Source organism: Candoia aspera, chromosome 1 (genome assembly GCF_035149785.1).
Source record: "Candoia aspera isolate rCanAsp1 chromosome 1, rCanAsp1.hap2, whole genome shotgun sequence".
NCBI lineage: Eukaryota > Metazoa > Chordata > Lepidosauria > Squamata > Boidae > Candoia > Candoia aspera.
In genome coordinates this window covers 216,513,101-216,536,540 of record NC_086153.1, presented here as the reverse complement: position 1 = coordinate 216,536,540, position 23,440 = coordinate 216,513,101, and the positions used below count along the sequence as shown (strand labels likewise).

Below are 23,440 nucleotides of genomic sequence, written 5' to 3'. Positions count from 1 at the left end.
GGGACCACTCGTCTTCCATAGTATCTGCCCAGCCGATTTGATCTGGCAGGATTGGCACCCTCCAGGTTCCTTCAATTAAGCAATGCCTGGAAGTGTGCCTTCTCTGTCACAGCTCCTGTCCTCTGGAGTGAGGTTCCTCCTGAGATCCGAATGCCCACATCTGCTGGTGTTTCACAGGGCCCTGAACACCTGGCCTAGGCCTTTGGGGATGACTTGAAGCCTCCTTTTAACCTAGGTTGTTCTCTTTGCTTTCCACCTGGTTTATTATTCTGCCATCTTTACCCTTTTTCATTGTTTCTTTTTGTTTTTAATGTCTTGTTTTTAATGCTCTAAATAATTTGTAAACTGCCCCAAAATGTTGGGAGTTGGGCAGCATATAAATTTAAACAACAACATCAACAATTCAGCCAACAATAGTTGCAGTCTCTGTTTGAATCCTCCAATCCAGAAAGTTTGGAAGTGGAACTGCTATGCATGTATTCATTCCATTAAGCAAAGATTAAGCACAATAATTGCCAATATACCCAAGATGCAGAGGATTCCAAATATTAAGACGAATGGTATTTCTCCCGGAACATAAACAGAGATAACTTGCTAAACATTACCTGCATGAGTTGACCAGCACAATGAGAGATTGCCTTAAGGAAGCATACCGAACAGTGAGGTGAATCTCTCCCATAGACATTCCATCAGGAAGTGTCCCACTGCAAGGCAATTGGCTTAATTAAAGGAAGCAGCTGGATACCTCCTGCTTGCCTAAAAGCGAAACCTCAAGTGTATCCCCATAGACAAACTAAACTTTTAAAATGTTTCTGCCTTATTTTATAAACAGATCAAAGAGGAAAAAATAAAACAATATCAAAAAAAGAAAAGAGATGTGTGTATATTTTACTGTACACAAGCTAACCTGATTTTAAATCATTCCTGAAAAGAGGCATTCTGTGTTTCAACTAAAACATATCTCTTGGTAGCTGTGGCAGTTCATTTCTCACTCTGGTATGTTTCAGTATATTCCAAAACCAAACTAATATTAAAAGAAAATCTGTTAGTCATAGTAGTACATATTCTCCTGGGATTAGGGAAAGCAATTAAAACTGGTTATTTCAACAGGCCTTTGAGGGGAAGGTGATTTGAAAGGGATTTGTATTGTGTAAGAGTAGACATTTATGTGGGGCTATGATTCCTCAGCATAGGACTATTTGATTATGCATACTGCTGATTGTTGGCTAGTTTTGTTCTTTTAATCTCATTTATTTATGATTAGATTGTAAAACACTAACTCAGTTGAGGACCGAAGTAGCATCTAAGCCTAGTAAAATTAATAAAGTAATAAGTAAAATTCTAACCATGGAATATTAAGAGCACTTACATAGAAAAATATAGGATGCATGGTAACCATGGCACCAGTCCTGGAGAAGTAGTTGCATTTCTATAGCTTAATGCTATCCACATTTGTTGAACTCCTACTCCCATCATCCCCAACCAGCACAGGCAATCTTGCATGGTGGTGATGGAAATTGTAGCCCAACAGTTTTAGAGAAACTATTCTCCTAGGGCTCTGTATGAATTATTACTCTGTCCAATCTCTATATTCTTTTGTACGAAACCATAATTTTAATTATAAAATAATTTTTAACTATGTTGCTGTCTCCCAGAAATAAGCAACCTGTGGTTCTTGCAGCCCTTCTCAAACTGCACTATTGCATTTCCCATAATTCTGAGATGGGAACTACCTGAAAATTACAGTGAAAGACCTGTCTCCCAGAAAATACAAGAAAAATATCTGCCCTTTCCATGTATAACACAAGGTCCCACTTACTTTGTATCGTAACTTCACCCACTGTGGCTCTTTCCCCACAAAAACCATTGTGTACAGTCTCTGCCAACAAAAGGTTGCCCAGTTCTCTTCTAGCCCAAGACCAGATCTTAAGAAACACGAGCCCTTCCATGTGAGACTTTGAGTTGATACCGATTTACAGAGACGTATCTAGGAACCTTAATTTTTCCATAACACACGTCCACAGTTTAAGCACAAATATTCTGGCGTCTGGCATATCGAGTTGACCCTACCTATTTTCAATGCTACAAATTATTAAGGTAAGAGTGAAGCAACTATTTAGCCTAGGTAGGTCAGCTTTGTGTTACCGAATACAATTGTGAAATAGAATACCTGGCTAATGTTCAGTCTGACTTACTTATTGAGGTTCAGATTGCTGCAAGTTACATCCATGATTGAAGAGGCTTCAGTGCCTAGAGATGCAATGCTGGGAGCAATCTGGAGTCTCTGCAGAGCTGGCAACGCTGGGGGTACTCGACTGGTCTGTGGAGGTGTCAAGGATTTGGGGTCCAAGCCACCTGTAACTCCTTCCTCATTAATTCCAGCAACTGCCTCTATGACAATGGGCTCTGACCATTTCTCATTTACATTAGGGTTAGCATCGCTCTCCTGTTTGTCACCTTTGGATTCAGGCACAGCAGATTCTTTGTTCCCTTGGACTGCCTTGGGCACTTGTGGTGGTGGTGGAGGAGGAGGAGAAGGACGAGGAGGAGGAGGAGGAGGACGAGGTGGTGGCAGCTGTGCCTTGTTTTGGTTCTCCTCCTGTTCTGTGGCTGAGATAGGAACTTGTTTTAAGGCATTAGCTCCAGTACTGGTGTTTTCTGAGTCAGGGACCTCTATGTCCAGAGCCTAAAGCAGAAAAAGGCATGACCATACTGATCATTAAAAAGCAGAGTCTGTAGAACCCTTTCAAAATTCAAATTGTTAATGTTGAGTGTGAGAAAACGAGAAAAGTATTAAATATATAGCAAGTAATTGTGTTAATTATAAATACAATGTAGTTTCTGTCTTGGTCTCATCAATATATTGCATTATGAACCTCATTCATTCATTAAATTTGTATGGCCGCCTGTCTCAAATGCATGACTCTGGGTGGGTAACAATTAAAAACAAAATAAAAACAATACGCTAAAACTATAAACAACATAAAATAGCAACTGGACAACAACACATAACAAACATCCACTGTTAATCCAGCCAAGAAACAGGCTCACCCATTTGTTATCCCATTCAAAGATCAAGTGTGGCCTTCAGCCTGAAAAAACTGCCCACCCTTCTCTGAAGGCAGAGTTTCTTCTAAACACATCCCAGCCAATTTAGCTAAGAAGTGGAAGACCTTTACCTGCTGATCCTAGAAAAGGGGAGGTGTCACTTCTCCAGTCAACACAGTGACTGAAAAATCACAGGATTCCTGTGTCTCACATATGACTATGAAATATAGCATGTGCTGTGTTTACAGCTTAACGTCCTTGGTCATTCACAGCTCACTGTTGTACTTGTGCAAAGGCTACGGTTGTCTTGATAGCAGACCATTACTGTTTAATTTTACATACTATTTATTTAGCTTTTCGTTATTTACATTGAAGGGTGTTTTTTTTTAATTTCGGTGGAATATCTGTGCCTATAGTAAAAGGTAGATTTTCAGGTAGAAGCTATTTACTTGCAAATGATGCTATGCTTAATTACTTCATCAGATATTTTTGCAGAGAATTTTGCTTTGATACTAGATTGATACAGGCAACTGTTCTATTATGGTAGAAAACGTTGCTATAAACCTTCCCATTTATGATTTTTTTTGGCAACAGCAGGAATTATTTTATTAAGTATGAACATAAGATCATTGTAAACTGTTGTGTAATGTCATTAAGGCAGCATACAAATAAACCCAGAAACAATTTGGACCCAGGTGTGTATGTGCTGTTGGCTTCAAATCAATTCTCATTTAATTGCTCTCTTGGGAAAGAATGCAAATCATATGTTGGAAATGTATCTATCACGTATCCACTTAAGATAATTCCTTTGAAAACCTGTGAGACTTCTTTTCATAAACCATCTGGCTATTCTTTCAAAATCCAAAATCCATCTCACGGAAAAGAAAATGTTCTATTTTAAAATATATCAACCTGATGATGTATATATTCAAGTGAAGAAATGCAACTTTTTAAAATTAATCATTCACCTTATTTAAAAACTTTTTTCCACACATGACTTGTAAGCTATTCAGCCAACTATTCTGCATTATCTCTAAGATGTCCCTAACGACCATCTTCTTGGGCTCTGGATGTCAACAGATGTAAGGTGCACTGTTCTGACTTCTGACATGCAGTAATTTAGTCTTAAAACTATTAAGGGGGGTGAAGATACAGAAGACTCAAGTGTTCCTTTCCTTTCTGCTGCTTCTCCTCCAGGCCATTTCCTCTGTTTATATAATTAATATGTATTTATTAATAATATAAAGGAATGACATTCATGGAAGGAATGCAAATACCAGTAAACATTAAAACGTGGCACTTTATAGGAAAATGTAGCTTTCTAACTCATACTGTGGTTCAGCCCAGCTTGTAATCCCTAACATCTGAAAAATATAAATCAGACTCCACAAATTACATTCAGCATACAAGCATTCCAGACATGTAGGTGATTAATGCAGCATTTGCATCAATCTCTTATCAAACCAAGGTTCAAAAATGTATTTACCTGTTTCTGTTTTTAATTAAAAACACTGTAAATTTATTCAGAATTACTGCTTGCTTGTAAAACCAAGATCAGTTACTCAAATAAGTTCAGAAGGAGAGTGTTCTGTAAGACTCAGGGACAAATTACCAGCTTCTAACATGCCTAGATATGAACAAATACTCCACCTACATAATGTTATACTTACATATACAGGCAAGATCAAGAGATACCTTTGATGCATTAAAATTCATAATCCATTTGGCATAGATAATACAGACCTATATACGACATAAGTTTGGTTTCAGTATAGTTCTCTAAGATTCATTATACTTAGGATAAATACTTAGTCAAATTATTAGTTTATTAAATCTGATGAGAAGGCCATCACTGTGCCTTATTTCATAGGATGAAAAGGATATTAATTACTTTCAGGAATGCATACCAAATTTTTTCACCAAGAACAGGAAGAACTACAGTGGAGGGGTGGGGGGGAATAGAAGAAAGCTAAGCTTACTCTCAGCACAATTTTCAGCTTAATAGAACTGTCCACACCAGAATGATCCAACTGAAAATTTTGTTCAAGTGTCATCTCAGGATTCTTTAATAAGCGAGCAAGAGAAATCACCAAAGTCCCAAGGGCATTCTCCCGATCCTTATCTTTAATCTAGACCAAGGAAAACAGAGGCAGTGTAAATGGGCAAGACAAGTGAGTCCTGGCAATATTTTAAACCCTCCCTTTTCAGATCATATATACTACCATTATGCGAATCAGCAGCAATTTCTCCATTTCACATGGGAGTATTTAGACAAAATACATTGAAAAGGAATTTACCAATTAACTGGGCCATTTAAAACTCTTTATGGGAAATCACCACATTAACTTTCATAATGGATGAGGAAAAGTTAATGGCCATAGTGGGGGAGCTCTAACAGTAAGAATAGAATCAATTATATCTGAGCAGCTAGCAATCTATCCAAGCATTCAAAGCTTACTTAACAGCTCATCTGGTCAATATAAGGCACGAAGGCACTTGAAGAAAAGCTTCAAAAACAAGGCAAATAAATATCCAGGTATATGACTGGGGTGAGCCATGGTACAACATGGTACTCTAGATGCTGTCTCACTCTATTGATCCTGCAACTTAAATTTGCACAAAAATGGCCCAAATTCCATTAATGATAATGCATAACCGCCCAGAGTCCCTCTTTTGGGGGAGATGGGCGGTAGCAAAATTTGGATAATAAATAAATAAATAAATAGAAGTGTGGGCTATTTGCTTGTAAAATTTATCTATATTTTCATAGGTGACCCATATTTACAGTAGGTCCTGTAGAATATGTCGTGAGTGAGTCTGCCTTATTGGTTGGAAAAGTGCTCATTTAAAAACATTTCCAAATACATCATAAATGCATTTTTTTTTACCAAAAAGGATGAATAGAGGAACCAGAATGGACAAATAAATGCCCACATTTTGGAATGTCCTGACCAAATCAGTCATAGTGTTATTAAGGTGTATCTTTTAATTCTTCACTACAAATGATTCATCTGTAAATACTTTTTCTACTGGGAACTGACCCACATAGATTAAATAAATAATCAATCCACTGGAAACATTCCTACAAGACCTACTGGCCCTGTCTGACACACTGAGCAATATCTTGAAGTTTGGTTAGATACACAAAAAAGAAATCCGCATTCAAGCCCAACAGTCCCCTTCTCTCTCTCTCTATAACTGCAGCTGATGGACATGAGTGCAGACATACAAAGAAACAAATCCTGCTAGGTTACCAGGGAGAGAAGGAAGGAAACAAACTGACCTCCAAATGAAGAGACTGAGATGGAGCACTATGGACAAAGAAAGTGAATGCCTGCCTCCACACAGGGTCCTTAGTGAAATTACAGGTCTGTTTGAGAAAGAAAACCAAGAAATGACATCTGAACATTAGATCAAACAGAGGTTTAGGCTGCAATCCAATTCACAAAGGCACACTTCTGATTAGACATGCATAGAATCGCTCTATTCTGCACTTACATCAGCTCGGTTTCCCTGGCTTCAATGGGACATGTTTCAAAGTGTAACAACCTTAAGTGCTGTTGTCTTAGCAGGATGGAATATTTGGTTTGCCAGGTTTACTGAACTACAGCCCTCTGAGTCCCAGGCAGTATGATCTATGTGGAGGAACGCTGGGAGTTGCAGTTCAGCAACGTCTAGAAGCTCACCACTTATCACCAAAGGAGATAGGACCCAAACTTTATACATCAACCGCCTGGACTATCAGTTCATATTCTTCCACCAGAGCTATTCAAAGAATTGTTTCCTGCCTAGCAGATCCACAACAGAATACTTGTACTAAATATTCATGCTGAAATCTGACAATCAAATAATTCTTGTGTAATTGACATTCTGAGCAAGCTGCCTTACTTTGACCCTGAGGAAAAAGGAAGACCTTTGCCACTTGTGCAGCAGGTTTTAAATACACCATTACCAAGGGCACAGTTGATCCCCAGCCCAGATCAATTAATCCTGAATTTAAAGTGGAGCAATAGGATGTCCCCTTTCCATTCCTTCAGGAATGAGAATTCGCTACATCAAAAGTTGCTTCTGAAGAACAGCTCAAGTCTTGAAAGGACAAGTTGGAATCCACCCCCACCATCCAATCTAGGGCAGGCCTTCCAGTCACCTTGTTGCTGGCTCAGAAGCAAAGACCCCTGTCTATCATGCCGATGCAATGTCTGCAGGGGAAAATCAAGGGCCTCATTAATGAAGGATTCATTAGTGTTTGGATGCACTAGCAGCTCTCAGAATGGAGCTCAAGGAAAGCAAGTGCAGCCCATATATTTACGGATGAATACCTTACTTGTGGGAAGGGTGATCAAATATTTGCTGAGCGATTGATTATATAGCGTTCCAGTAATATTAATACAGTGCAGTGGCATTATATTCAAGTACTTTACAGACTGTACATAAAGGATTTGATACAACAAAGTTCTTCCCTCTTCTCTTTATTCCTTTTGACATCAGAAGAGCTTCCCAATACTTGGCCTTTAAGTAGGATGTTGGACTGAGGGCCCTTTGATCTAATCCAGCAAGGGTCTTTTCCAAAAGTTCTTAGTGGATGCAAGTGCAGCCACACAGCCTCAAGCATTCAATCCTCTGCTTATCTGAGTTCAGAGCAGAAACCCTTCAAGATGTCACCTTGCTCTGCCATTTGGGAAATGCTGAGCTTTTTCTTTTCCTTTTTTTAAAAAGACAAGTATCCATGCTGGCTGTATGCTTCTCAGGACTAATGTTCTCATTCAATCTCTCCTTGCAAAATTATTTACAACACAGCAGGAGGGTTATTTTATTTATTTACGAAGTTTCTCTCTTGCTCTTTCATGATTAAAAACAAACCCAACATGGAGGTTTCTGTTAAAGCAGTACTAACCGTCTCCAGCATGTGGGAACCAGACATCACCCCATAGTAGCCAAGTGTTCGTATGCACCAAGGATTGCTTTTTATTGCCTTGAACTTTGGAAAAGTTCTGAACTCCCATCTCCCAGCACTCCTCAGTTTTAGCCATGCTATCTAGGCTGTTGGGGCTAGTTAGCAATGCTTGAAAGACCACAGGTTCCCCACCCTTTGTTTTATCTTAAACATGTTTTGGGTACTTTTAAAACAATTTTTCAGAACTTTGCTAGTCCAAACTCATTTCTACTTTATGAAAAAGATGATGATGTCCATTACCTTGCTTTTGTGGGTTTTGTTGCCCACTGTGAGCAGCACAAAGGAAGAAGGTTCTCTTTCTATCTTCTATTGTATTTACAATTTTGAAGTAAAAGACAGTATTAATAGCAAGATAAAATTCACAAGAGAATAAGAAAAGAGAAACATTTAATTGACTGTTTCAAAAGATTGGAAGAGGGGTTAGAAGCTTGAACATGAGTCAGAATTTAGTATTTATATGCTATTCAGCATTTATTCTTGGCTATGGTCAAATTAGAATATCCACATTTTGAGCTAGAATTTGAATATGGTACATAGGAAACAATTATCAGTATTGCTGCTTTTTCACTGCAAATATGTTGACTGTCCTCTATTATGTCACTCGTCCTGAATTTGGCATGGTCCAGATGTGCCAGATGACAGCACTATTCATTCCCAACAATACTGGGAATAGCTGACTTGGCTGGGAATAATGGAAGCTGTAGTCCCATAGATCTGATCACATTTCGCTGGGTAAGCTGAATTATGTCTTAAACTGGAGGACAGTGTGAGGAAACCCATAAAGTTGAAAGTAGAAAATGGCTAAATTGCAGATTATATTTGCATTACGGTGATGGGACACTGAAGTGTCGGCAAACATCATCTGCCTAAACCAAATGTAGTAACAAGGATAACCAGAGTTGTTATTTCTTCAACTTTGCAATGATTTTATCTAGCTTATAATCTGAGAAGCAGCCGCTGAGTTTTGAAAATTATTTATTTATTTTATTTATTAGATTTGCACGGCTTCCCATCTTAGAACACAACTCTAGGCAATTCACAACAACAATATAACTACAAAAACCATATAACCCAAACTAAAAACCTGGCACCTGAATCATCCTTGCAGGATGCCCCAACAACCACCTACCACTCTATCTATGCTTGAGTCTGTGCTTGAGTTCCTGATGACCACTGTTCACAGAAAAATGCTACAAACAAAACCAAACCCCATATATTGCCTAACCTTTGTTTCAACATTGTCCCTACATACTGTGCATCACCTACACTTTTATTTCAAACAAGTAATCTGAAATGGACAGGCTGTGCTCATCTCCAGTCTATTTACTGTGCAACTGAGGCTAACTTGCCGCTTTTGGTCATCTGGCTCAGGGAGGAGAGCAGACTGACAGCTCAGCCCATTTCAGCAGGGTTGAGAGTTAGCCTCCACTTAGCCAACAATGGTGGGTAGGTGGGTCATCTGTTCAGATAGATGCTTACAACCTGCCATACCTACTTGCTGAGATTGGATTTTTCAGCCAGCAGGGTGGCTGGCTCAGAACTGGAATCTTCGCCTGACGCTGCACCAAACTTTAATGTTTGTTGTAACTCATATAGCTGGGGCCAATCTACTGTATTCCCACTTTCTACGAATCTTGGCATTGAGGGCCTCTTTGACCATTTTTGCATTTACTGCCCCTGGGTTTTTTTTAAAATATCTTCTAGTATTTATTAAATCATCCATAATATATTCAGTTCAATACCCATTTTAAACACTCTGAAATAGGAGGCATTTACCTTGAGATATCTGTCTTTTCTATATTTCTTTGCTCCATATTCGCCATTGGAATATTCCAATTGATTTTTCTATATTAGGAAAGAATTTTGAATGAAAAAAGAATTTTAAAAAGTTAAGTGACATGACAGTGTAGGACTGCTTCCCCCAGAAGTCTTACCTAAGATTTTTGTGATTTCAGTACTAAGCAGACTATTTTCTATTTGATCTGTATTATCTGGGTTGATGGGCTTATATTTTTATAGCCTGTTCTAGCTTCTGCTGCTTTTAGTTCATTTTTATCTTTTTAAGCTTAATATGTTTTCAAAATTAGTAAATCAATTGAAGGGCAGTTCTAAAAATAATAAAACATTCCTGATCAATACTGATCAGGAATCAAAGGCATACTAATGTTGCCAGCAATGGGAATCTTAGAAGACAGCTAGAAAAAACTAGCATGGATAAACATTTAGCAGGAAAAAAGGTGTTCTACCAAAGAAACAAAACTAAAATTTTGGATTATAAAAACAGCAAGTGGCAGAAGCCAATTTTATTAAAGTTAGGAGATCCAAGACTACATACATACATACATACATATTGTGGACAAAGCAGGCAACCTGTGACTCTCTCAAAGTCGCTGAACTACAACTAACTGCAATCCCAGGTAGTATGGTCAATAATCAGGAATGCAGGGAGTGGTAAATCAGCAACATCTGGAGGGTCTCTGAAAAACATAAAGCTTAGGAAAGGGAGAAGGTCATTAACTTTGTGAGACTTTGCAGCCTTCTTCATCTCGTTATCCTGCTAATCAAGGAGCACTGATTTTCTGCTTTGTCTTTTGAAACACTGATATTCAACTGCATAACACACACAAAATCATTTTTTTTATTTTTTTATCCCGCCTTTATTATTTTTACAAATAACTCAAGCCGGGGAACACACCTAATACTCCTTCCTCCTCCTATTTTCCCCACAACCACCACCCTGTGAGGTGAGTTGGGCTGAGAGAGAGTGACTGGCCCAAAGTCACCTAGCCGGCTTTCATGCCTTAAGGCGGGACTAGAACTCACAATCTCCTGGTTTCTAGCCAGAGCCTTAACCACTAGACCAAACTGGCTCATTACAAACTTTTACATTACAAACTTTTTCATTACAGACTTTTTCATTACATATGTATATGTGCCATGCATTTAATTCCAATTTTGGTTTGGCAAGGCATAGAAATTATGTCAGCTACACGGGTGTGTTTTGCAGAGAAACTACTACATCCACTGCAAACCACATCTTCTACAAATAGCAAGCATACAGACCATGTAAACATTTAATTTTGTGTAGCCAGAGGATATGTGAAAATGTTATTTATTTGGTTTACTTACAGGAAGGTTTAAAGCGCTGTCCAAATACACTGTGAGAATTGCAGTGGCAAGACCATTCCTATCCTAAAAACAAACAGCCCCCCACATAATTAACACACTGATGTGAACACCGCAAATATTTCAAGCCCTTATAGTCCTCTGTCACCCAACAGCTAGGTAATATGAACATTACCCAATAGTGTGACATTACCCCAAATTCCACAGAGCTACAATCAATGCAATTACATTTGCTACAGAAATGCCTTAAATACAGCTGCTACAAGAAATTACACAAGAAGACAGACACACCGGGCAATCTCTTTGTGCTGCATTCTTTCAGTCACTTTGCAGCATAGATTTCTTCTCAAGTCTCACAAAGCACTCACCTCACTAAGTTTCTCTTGATTGGTGACCAGAGAAAACCACTCGAGCTTTAAGTGGACATGCCCACTTGCTATCTTGCTCAAGGGAAACCACTTCACAAAGAGAAAGAAACCACATCAGTGCCATAAATACACATAAATTGCATCTTTATGTTGATCTGCATACAAGGAGAAATTCAGGAACTCATTTATTTTGGTGTTTTATGGGACCAATAGTTTGAGATGATACACCTTAAAACCTGATCCTTTTAAAATGCATTTAAATGTATTTGTTCAGCTGGAAAAGGAAAAACCATGGCTGCTGTTCATTGAGGCACAATCAGCCTTCATTTGAAATATAGATGGCATTTAATTTTACAATAAATAACTGACAATACTTGAATAAATTATTTTAATGCTGCAGGAGGAAAGGATGGTCCTCCAGCTTTTAGAAAGTCTCTGTCATGTTTGACTCCTCGTAACTTCTTAGACACATCAATATAGTTTTTTTGCAACGGTATGAGAGGGGCTTGTCCCAACCTTTTCCCCCACTATGCTTTCTCAGCTTTGCAGCCCACCCAAAAACCCTGCAATGCTGCTTAGTTTATCCTGAAAGCCAAAGTCAGCTGCTGTAAAGAATCAGGGAGATGACCCTGAGGGAATCAGACAAGAACCTTTATATAAGCAAAAAAGGGGCTGAAACATTCCTTAGGTCCTGGGAAGCAAGATAGTATTTGGAAATGCAAGGTGTTCAATTGATCCACTTAGCCTATCAACAAGCAGAATAAGATCAGTAACTATTTCACTACACATGCACTCATTTACGCTATGGTGCAATGGTTCCCGCACCATTTGATATGTATACTTAAACACATGCATGCATGTGGTACCACAAACTCTCACTGTCCATGCATGTAATGAAATTTCCCTTGAACACCTATGCCACCCAAAATTAATCTGTGGAGATATTCCAAAACTCTTTGCAATATTTTTATTGTCCTACATTTCTAATTTCTCAAAATAGCAATGAGAACTCACATGCCTGAAATGAAAAAAATAGTCCTACTTGGCATTTACATTTGTTTTTATTGTTGATAAGCCACTCTTAAAACATACTTGCCTTTTAAGAAACACTGTGACACGTGTTAAGCCAAAAACAAATCTTACCTCATCAACAATTCTGTCTTTCATCACATCTGCAAGGTTTATAAGCAAGCTGTGGAAAAAATAAAAGAAGTCGCACAAACAAAATCCTCAGGGGCTTTTTTGTTTTTGTATTTGTTTTCGTAATTAATAGGTACCATATGCTGCTATGGAGGTTGATAGTGTTCAGTGCTTCTGATCTTACTGCACCTTACACTGAACTATGATTTTCTTATAAATCAAAGAATCTCCTGGAGTTCCATGAAATATTCTGGCTTGCAATTGGTGAGCAGATTTCAGTAGAAATGGAGTGCTCTGGTAGGTTCTAAGAACTGAATGCTCCCAAGGAAGTTATTTGATCCTGAGCCTAGTTCAACAGTACAGGTTACAAAATAAGCTCTCTGTAGACAAATAATAACTGAGATTGTTCTTCTTCCTCAACCAATGTCAATATTCATTGGCTCAAAAAACATGGAGCTCTCTGAGACTAGAGTGGTTTCCTCACTTATGATACCTAATTGTGCTGCATATTTCTATTGGATATTCTATATTTCAAAGCACTGCTTTGAAACCACAGCCCTGTCCATGAATAACTCTCAAGTTGAGCAGGGTTCTGGTTTCTTTAGGTTTTGTATTAACTTTAATAAGAGAAAAGTCTCTTCCATTGGAATGCAAAGAACCACTACAAATTCTATGACTGGCTTAGTGGAAATAATCTGTGTGCATGCAGGTTATGGTGGTAGACAGGCACATGCCATATTTGCCAATAAAACAATATGGGGTGAAGTGCCAGGGGCAAAACACCCAGAACCAATTCTGTTGTTCTAGTGACACTATTCTAGAGCAGAATGTGACATGAAAAAGTACCATTTGGGCTCATTTCCAATATGCAATATGTACATTAAAAAGCAAAAGGTATAATTCTTCTTGGGATTGTACAATGCACATTGGGGGAATAGATGTTTTCTCTATCAAAACTTTGTTGTACTTGTTTTAAAAATCAGCAGATCAGAAGATGGGCTAGAACTAATTCTCCCCAACACTGTACTTTTTTATTATGATCTTTTTTTGAAGCAGGAGCATTCAAATTTGCAATGCTCTACCTGCTTTCGGAAAAGTTATACAAAAACCGGAACTGTCTGCTGTTTTTGAATGCATGGAAATGACCATACCAATTCCACTGACTCTAAACTGCCACATGGCAGAAAAAGGCAGCATAACATTAAACACAGAAAAGAGGAAATACATATTCCTTACCTGCCCAAAAAATCATCTTTATCTGGATCTTCATCATAAAGGTCTACTTCTAGATCTTGGCCAGGTACTTCATGAACAACAAACTGAAATGAGTGAAAGAAAAATTAAATTTCTATTGATTGATTGATTGATTGATAGTTCAAATTTCTGTCACCGCCCATCTCCCACAAAGGAGAGAACAAAAGAGAACAGCTAGGGGCTATTGTTCTTGAAATGCCACTCTGTAAGGTTAAAAGTCTTCCAGTTCTTCTGAAGTTACTTGCATTGCCACACACATGCCAACTGAAGTGGTGGAAGAATAGAATTCAGTTCCTCCTCACATTCTTGATAATCAATTACACTGTGAATAGGTGAAGTATATCATGTAGTTTAGCAAGGTGCAATGTCTCTGTCCAAAACAGAATTCAAAGAAGTATTACAAGGGGAAAAAAAGTGAAGGAACCATTAATGCATAAGCGGACTTCCTGGTGAAACAACAAAAAGCTCTTTCAAATATTGTTCAGTTTATTATACTAACTGGTTTCACTGAAAAGTTTTTCAAAAGAAATTGCTACAGTAATTCCAAAAACCTCATGAAAAGCCCCTTCAAATAGCCTTACTCTCTTTTTTCTTTAAAACACATTAAGACAAAAGGAACAATATTTGGAACAGACTTTTTCTTTTGTAGATTAGTTTACAGTCATTCCAATAAACGGTTTACTCCTGTAAATTAGTTTACAATTAATCCATTTCTCTTGCTGACAACAAGACATATATTTTAATGTACTTCAGATGCTTTGGACTACAGCTCCCCTAAATGCTAAGCAAAATGGTTGACATTCAGGGATTCTGGGAGTTGTGGTCAGAATATCTGAAGGGTATTGGGTTGCATATTCCTACTGAAATACTGTTTCCTCCCTCACTTGATTTATTCTTTATTCAAAGTATTTACAGAAACAAAAAGTCTTCTTTTAGAAGACATTTAGTTTTAAAAGTACATTAAAGTAGACCAGTGTTTCTCAACCTTGGCAGCTTTAAGACATGTGGACTTCAATTCCCAGAATTCACCAGCCAGCCATGCTGGCTTGGGAATTCTAGGAGTTGAAGTCCACACATCTTAAAGTTGCCAAGGTTGAGAAATACTGATGCAGACTATACTCCTATATTCACTTACCAGAAAAAAAAAATCCTCTCCTACGCTCAGTGCGGCTTACTTTTGAGCAGGCATATATAGAATTATTGCTAGTATACGCAAAACTCCAGACACAACTACCAGCTGTTTCAGCATTAGGGCCTGATTTAGCATTCTGTGAGTGGACTTGCATAACAATTTCTTTCTTTCTTCCCCTTTTCTTCTTTGCACTCTTTGAGATACATTCTATCTCAAATCTCCTGCAGCAGATTCAGGAAGGTGGGGGTCTATTGCAAATAATTCTCAGCACTTTGTTTTTAAGCGTGCAAGCAGAAGTATCACCTCAAACATTTCATTCCAGATGGGATTCAGGTTTCTTTGTACTGTTTTGCTCCGGAACTGCACCAGGCCAACTCGAAGGAGCGCATAAGGGTCCGATTTGCCCCTGATCGCCCCAAGGAAGTTGTCTTTTTGGACAAGATTTTCAGCTTCCAAAAGATACACTCTTATGACTCCCTTGAAAACATAAATTCATACAATTGTTAAATGTTACTTAGAAAGTTCACCAGGGGATCTCTCTTTTATAAACTATTATCACGATAACATTAAGGACAATGGTGAATGTCTCTAACTACAATCCACTGAAGCAACTTAAATGAGATTTGCCAGTAGTACATTTAAGTTTATTAGAAGAATCTATTTTGTTATTTTGCATTTTGTTTTTATTATAAGACAAGCCTCAATCCCTGCCCTTTCTTTGTACCTCCTGTTGTGGTGGATAAGGAGAAAAGCCAAGCAGTTTGCTTTCCTTGCCTCAAGGAAGGTGTCTTTTACATGCTCAGGGTATGAAGAGTTTTCTCTAGTGAATTGGGGAAGGGGGAGAGTGCCTTAAGTGTCAACCTTAAGAAATCAAGAAATTGATTACTGAAATCAACCTGCACTAACTGTTTAAGTCTGCTACATATTCTTTACTGAGCCTAAACATTCATTCATTCATTCATTCATTCATTCTCGGCTGATTCCCGCCAAGCCTTTGTCTGCTCAAAAATTCTCTCCAAACCAGGAAGTTTGTTTTAGCAAAAGGAAGCTTTTCCAAAACTTTTAAGGTTATGCAGTATTCTGGATGGAGAAAAGGACTGAAGAGAGAGGAACAGGCAAATTCCAACTGTTGGTTAAAACAAGTAGATAAATCTTTGCCCTATAGCTTTCTCTCTGCTGTGTTGATTCAAATACAAGCATGGGGCCAGTTTGCAATCTCTCCTAGATTGCAACAGTTCTCACAACATGGCAGGAATGTGGAAGAACAAACAAGTTGGCATAGGCCTCACTCTTTTAGAAGGATCCTTTTTGTATACTTTGAGCCAGGTGCCTCACTAGCAAGACTTCAAAACACAACTCTGACCCCAAACTTACATATGGAATAGGAAACCGCAACTGAGCAACATTCATGTTCTTTTTCAATGGGATTGTGAGTCGGTTTGGCAACACCAGCCGGGCAGCAATGAGATCTTGAATTAGTGAGTCTGAAAATAAACTGAAATAATAAAGGACACATTTAACTTAAAACAAAATGGAAGGGCATATGTGTGCAAACTGCTCTATTAAGTGTGTGTCTCTTGCATTATCTATAGACCCCACCTTAGCAGACTGCCAAGATCTGTTGCCCAGCAAGTGATTTGGGATGCAGGGGAGGGGGGAGCAGAGGGAGTGCATGCTCATGTTTTCTTTCAGCCTGATGGTTTAGGACCCTTTGTTACAAACAGGTAACTCAATTAGGACAGAACACCTTGGCTGCAGAAGAAAATTTAGTAAAACAAGGCTATTTACTGATGTGCAGATAAGCCTGAGCTAGTTATGCCTATTGTTTTATGCCTTCAAGTCGTTCTTGACTCCTGGCAACTGCCTGGACAAGTCCCTACAGCTTTCTTGGCAAGATTTTCAGAAGTGGTTTGTGCCTGTCTTCTTTCTAGGTAAGAGAAGGACTGGCTCAATCACCCAGCTGGCTTTGTGCTGAAGGCAGGACTAGAGCTCACAGTCTCCTGGGTTCTAGGCTGGTGCTTTAACCACTATACAAAAGTCGCACTCACTATTTTATTAGATATAAGCAAAAGTGAAAGTGCATACTGACAGCAATCACAATAGGATAATTTTCTTCTTCCTGTCACATCTAGACTTTTCCAAGGAGGTGCATATACTGTATCTATCAATGGGAAGACACAAAGCTAATATGTTACTGGTATTCCAAAATTTAGGAGACTTGCAATTTTCAGCCTAAACCCTTGCCATTAAAAATAACCTGGAAAATCAAATCAAACCCAATTCTTGTGAGAATTAGACAGAAGTAAATTGAAGTATTTCTTGTCAGAGCTCTATAAAATACCCACAGATTCAATCTGCAAACAAGTTGGGAGATGGGCTTTTCCCATTCAGATTTCTATACACATTAGATATTGTACTTCCTCAAAAGGAAGATAACCTCAAATTTAAAATGACCTCTCAAAATGAAAAGTGGATATTAAAACATTATAAGCACACAGACGATGACCCTATACAATACCCAACCAATTCTGGAGGTTTCACCCCATATCCTATGAATGTACATTATATGAACACTTGTATATAGGTATACATATACACATTTTTCTAACAAACAGTGGGACCAGGGCAAACATATATTAGTTGAATTGTTAACTATAAATTGTAATTAATTGCTTGTTAAATAAGATAACCAATTTACAAACTGATTGATTCCCTAGCTGCAGGGCTGCAACTAGGGGGGAACAAGCGGGGCATGTGCCCTGGGCACTGTGCTGGGCGGGGTGCCAAAGTGAGCGCTTGGGGGGGTGCCAAAATGGGCACGGAATCCATGTTTGCCCCAGGTGACACACACCCTAGTTGCAGGCCTGTCTAGCTGCATTAACCAACCATTCTCTCACAGAAGTAATACTTCCAGCACAGGGAAACACACATATTTATATCCCTTCCTCCTTCCAACAGAAGAAACAGAAAACAAAGAGGTGGAGAGAAAGTGTAAGAAGTAGAGGAACAAAGCAAGGATAAAGAAGATGGGGGGGAGGATGGAGATGGGACAAGGCAGGGAAGGAAATGAAGGGCACCCCTTGTTTAAATGTTGCAAAAAGGGTTAAATTCGCTAGGCAAACTGCCCTAGCACTCCACTCCAGCAACTGAATCTTCAAGGATTTCCTGACTTTGCAGCCACCAGATCTACAGCCATTTGTACCTCACATTAATTTCTTTTATTTCAACAGCTTCTACTTTTCTTATCAGTAAATGTAAGACAACAAAACTCCTAACCCCAACAAATACACAGGTAATTATTTTTTGGAAACAAAAACTCTTCCTCCTGTGGGATAAATATGGTATTTTTCATTCATTAAAACAACCAAACTGAAAACAATATAGAAAAACATAAATGCTCAAAGATTTCTTTATTTCCAGGTGGCCCAAAATGAATGTGGATGTTGTCAAAGCCTCAACACAATAAGATAGTTAACTTTCCTGTGGAAATGACAATTTCTTTTATTTAATATTGACTTTGCTTTTGCTCAGATGCAAGATGTGATTTAAGTAGCAAAGCAAGCAAAACTCCCATTATAGACCAAATAGCTCAAACGGCCATCGCATTTCTAACTAGAAGTACAAAGAAAACTAAGAATCTGTAAGAATTATACTAGCAGGCAGATTGTGTGGGCAGTTCTTATCCTTCTACTTGCTGGAATGTCTACTAAGGACATAGGTTCTGTTTGATGGGCCCCATGCTCCACCCACAATAGCCACCACTGTTGTAGAATTGCCATATAACATCTCTTACATTTAACCCCCATGTTGACATTTTAACATTTAGATTGTTCCCAACTCAATCATAACAACTGGGGGGCACTTACCTAATGCCTGGAGCATCTAACAAGTTTGTCAGCCCTGCCCAATTGATTTCCAAGTGCTGCAGTAAGAATTAAAACAGCAACAAAAGTGCAAGGTTAACAACTGAAAACAAATACGAAACTGATTTAAACAGTATTTGTCAAAGTTAGGAACATGGAAAGCTGGTTTATATCAAGTCAGACTCATGGTCCATTGAGGTCCTATTGGAGATGCCAGGAAATGAACCTGCAATCTTTTCTCCATGCAGAGCATACAGCATACCATTGAGAAAGTCAAGAATATTGAATACGATAAAATCACCATAATTACAACAATAAGATTATTTACACATTTGAAAACAGCTAATGAAGCATCCTTCATTCACCTGAAATGTTTATAGTATTTTAATTCAGCATGAGTACTGTGTGGCCATTCTGAGTGAATTCAGATTGTCAACCACCAAAGCCTTGAGGAATCATGTGGTCATTTTTGTTACCTGCCCATTATAAAAAGTGTTTTGGCTACTGCTACAAGTTCTATGAGCAAGAAAACTAACCACCTAGCAGGGCAGCCTCAGGGCAGTAACATACCTGAATGGTTTGTGTTCGAAGGAGATGAATAAGCATCATCAAGGCCTTGGTTCATTTCCTTCATGGGAAGCCTGTCACACTGACTGGATTCTTCTCATTTCCTTGCAGTGGAAGGCTGAGACAATCAGCATGTGTCAACGTTCTAAACTTGGCACATGTCTGTCAGGTGTATCTACTCGGCTAATGCCAGAACTCACATTGCTAGTTTCAGGAATGAGAGTGCATTCTGAGAGCTGTATTATCATAGTGCTGCTGAAGCTTTCTACCCTGCCTCCTCAATGGGGTTGGAGGATACCACCAGAGGTTCAGAGGCTCCCAGAATGACTCCTACTGTACAATAAAGCATCTTTCAATAAAGCATTTCTTTCAAAACATGTAGGTGAAGGCAGTAAGTGTCTGAATGTGTGAGACTTTAAACATCAATTTTAGTGCAATGAGGAAGAGAGGAGGCTGAGGAGTCTTATGCCAAAGCAACATTTTGAGCCTAAGACTATTTTTTTTCTAGGAGTGTACAAAATGATTGAAAAGTCAGAGTGATGTAAGGGTCTCTAATACACAATATAAAAGTGTGATCTTATGCATACTTATGTGATGATAGAGTACTGCCCATCTGAGAAAGCATGTTTCAGATGATGCCTTCCCCTTACCTCCCTGTACTTTGGACACACTGGTTGTATGTTAATTGAAACGAACTACCAATAGGTTTGCAGATTAGTTGGCTTCTGTAGCTTTTTTCACCCATAGGCTGTTCAAGTACATTAAACCAATGTTCTTTATAGGCCACAGTTTTAACTCTCCTGGAGAGGATATTATTTACAACTGTATGGCTGTTTGCTGTGACAGTGTACTGAACCTCGGTCACATCCCAATGCTACGCTGCACAAATGGAGTATCTTGTTATGAACAGAGTAGTTATAATACTTAAATGCCTGATACAAATTTCATATTTCAGTTCTGTAGATTTTACACACTAAAGGTTTTTCTGCACTGCAGCCTTCAGCTGCTTGTCTCCTGTGCAGAAACTGTCTGGAAATGAACCCAGTTGAAGAAACCCTTTTCTGGATTTCAACCCATCCTCCGCTTGGGCCACAGGGATGGGCAGGTGTCGTCTCTGGACAGCGGTTAAGAAGGTCCCACTTTGGTGGATTCCAATGAACCCTCTCCCATTCATGCCAGGAAAGCAAGGGCCACATGCTTTCCCTTTTGTCAACTCGTCTTCGGAGGACTGGTGAAAAAGAAAATTGACAACAGTTTTACAGTTTTTCCTCCTATTTGGGCTAGAAGGGGAACCTTGGCACAACTCTTGCCAATTTCATTCAAACAAGCAGCCAGAAGGCAAGGAAGGAAGGCACCAACATTTCATTGCTCCATTACTGAACTTAAACACCCCGCCCCAAAGGTCCAGTCTTGCAGACACAGTGCAGGGACTTGGGGAAGAGGCCCACCAGGGCACACACTAGCCATTAGGAACAGAGGCTGTGTAAGATGGAATGAAGTTCACTAGGCAGACTGGTCTGCTCTGCTTGCACCAACATGGAGAGAAAAAACCTCCTTTAATGCGAAGCAAGAAAGCTGGGGTAGAAGTTGCCTTCCCAATAGGCTAGCGGTGGACTGAGGCAGCAGTAATGCAGTTCTGCTCACCTGAAATGGTGGACAGCCCACCTTCACCCTGGGGCAAACTGGCAGCGTGGATGTCTTTTTAGAATTGGTTTCAGATGTGTGAAACTCATGCCCAAGAAACATGTGCTTGGCTTCATGTTTATTGTTTTAGATTGGCCTTGAAAGCCCAATCTCTTGGTTCTTGGATGCCAGCCTGAATGGAATTCTCTACTTACATTACTAAATGTTGGGTTAATTTTCCTTTAAATGGTTTCTATTTAGTTGTATGAGTGCTAGACTAGGTTGTATAATATTTTAAACTGCTCTTTTAGTACTGAATTATTTTCTTTAAAGTTTTAATGCTTTTCTATTTATATATGTGAGCTATCATGGCGGGTATTTCCTTGAAAAGCTGTAATGAAATAGTCGAAGTAAAATAAACTGAGCTTGTTCAGTAACACTATATCTGAATTAGTCCCATAACATGTTTTAAAGCCATCTTCTTGTTCGTTTTGTTCTGGGATTGTTTAAAATGATGTTTGGGAAGAAGAAATAACCTTTTACATTTTAGAAGGACATTCACAATTCTATTGTAAAACACACTGACCGGTATGTAAATCAGCAGTCCTAATACGTAAAGACACTATTTCTAAATTGGCAAAAAACCAGGAGTCTGGTAGCACTTTTTTCAACTAACAAATTAAAAGCTTATGCTTTTTAATAAAATTTGTTAGCTGGAAAATGTGCTACCAGACTCCTGATTTTTTGCCACCACAGACTAACATGGCTCTCCTCCTCTTCTTATTTCTATAATGGTGTATGAGAACTGACTTACGGGTTTCTGGATAAAAAATATGGTTACAGCTCCAAAAAAGGGTACATCTGTCAGAAGGGGCTCCAGGATTACTCGTAATGTTCCATACAGCTGCAAAAAAAAAAGTTTAAGTAAATAATATTGAATTAACCACCAAGAAGGAAAAAAATATCAAATATCTAAAAAATGTTTAATAAAGTTGTCCTGCACCTACCTGTAATCCTTTCATTCCTACTTTAAGCTTGGAGAGCTCCATGTGAATTTCACAATCCCCTATATAACTGATAAGGAGTTTAAATTAGCAGATTATTAATTTGAAAAAACAAAAAACAAAACATTAGTCTTTTCTTATTATTCTAAAGGGCTTTCTTATATTATTATAAGATGAAGAACAAAATTCTGATTAAAAAAGGCATAATAAGATTATGTGTGAATACAGTTTTAGACCAGATATATTTTACATCACATCCCATTTGCTTTGGGAAACAGAATTTTATCATGCTGATGTTTCTGCTACAGATAGGGTAATAAAGTCCTTAACGGATTTTATTTTATTTTAATTACTTTATTTTATTTTATTTTTTAGGGGGACACATCAAGTAATATATTTGTCAAATTAATCACATCTCCTTTATCACTACATAACTTTCAGGAAACCTGGTAAATTTGATCAGAATACACACACACACACACACACAAAGAATCATGAAAATTTATCTACTTCCCCCTTTTTGATTGCCTTTTTGTTAAACAACAAGATACTATATCTATATATCTCTATCTCTATCTATCTCCATTAAGAAAAAAGAGATAGAATAACTGCACACCATCTACTAATTGCAGTAATCAGAAAGCACCCTGGAATTACGAAGAAAGATGATGAACCATTCAGATTTAAGAACTACACTGAAATAAGATTAACATCGCTTTATAACAGGGCTCCAATGAAAAACTGCAAATTATGACACCTACTACTGCTATTTAGGGTCTCAACAAATTTTGCAGAGAATTTATAACAGGAATAGCAGTTCATACATAAAATACCTAAGAAGTGTCAATCACTGGCTAATCAAAGTTTCTGATCTTTAAACTATATTTAACATTAAATATGAATGCACATGAGTTTATATTGGTTAATTAAACTGACAGCCACGGAACTAATTCATTATCACCAAGATGTTGTTCCTTCCAAATTTCATGTTACGAGAACCCCAACTGTACTGAGTTTACACACAATAGTTCTTTCCTTGTGGAGATACAAGAAAACCATCAAGTATGAACTCTTAAATTTGCCTGCGTGGCGGGGCTTAGAATCCAAAAATATGAAAGCGTTGTAATAAATACAGCTAGGCTCATAACTAGAGAGGGCTGGAAAGCACTCCGCAAATCTTTTTTGGCCTCTGAATGTTTCCAGTTAAATAATATGCCCAATTGTATGGCTCAAAATAATATGCCCAATAATGTGGCTCAAACAAGCAACCTCCCACCCCTAATTCTTTGTCTGTTCCCTTCAAAAGTTTTGGTCTAACTACAGGTCTATTTACAGTTACATCAGTTTTACCTTCATTCTTT

General features: G+C 38.3%; 1 protein-coding gene across 1 annotated transcript in view; it reads right to left on the bottom strand.

Moving 5' to 3' along the window:
• The window catches only part of ESYT3 (extended synaptotagmin 3), a 45,430-nt gene that overhangs the window by 4,641 nt on the left and 17,349 nt on the right, over window positions 1-23,440 (bottom strand). Inside the window, exons 5-19 of the mRNA XM_063288734.1 lie at window positions 22,083-22,149; window positions 21,890-21,979; window positions 18,889-18,944; window positions 16,397-16,517; window positions 15,326-15,499; window positions 13,873-13,955; window positions 12,640-12,688; window positions 11,497-11,586; window positions 11,132-11,194; window positions 9,779-9,847; window positions 8,243-8,308; window positions 6,332-6,418; window positions 5,028-5,177; window positions 2,196-2,686; window positions 606-704 (exon numbers count right to left, since the gene is read on the bottom strand). Coding sequence (XP_063144804.1) covers window positions 606-704; window positions 2,196-2,686; window positions 5,028-5,177; window positions 6,332-6,418; window positions 8,243-8,308; window positions 9,779-9,847; window positions 11,132-11,194; window positions 11,497-11,586; window positions 12,640-12,688; window positions 13,873-13,955; window positions 15,326-15,499; window positions 16,397-16,517; window positions 18,889-18,944; window positions 21,890-21,979; window positions 22,083-22,149 — 1,755 coding nt within the window. The remainder of the gene's footprint in view (window positions 1-605; window positions 705-2,195; window positions 2,687-5,027; window positions 5,178-6,331; window positions 6,419-8,242; window positions 8,309-9,778; window positions 9,848-11,131; window positions 11,195-11,496; window positions 11,587-12,639; window positions 12,689-13,872; window positions 13,956-15,325; window positions 15,500-16,396; window positions 16,518-18,888; window positions 18,945-21,889; window positions 21,980-22,082; window positions 22,150-23,440) is intronic.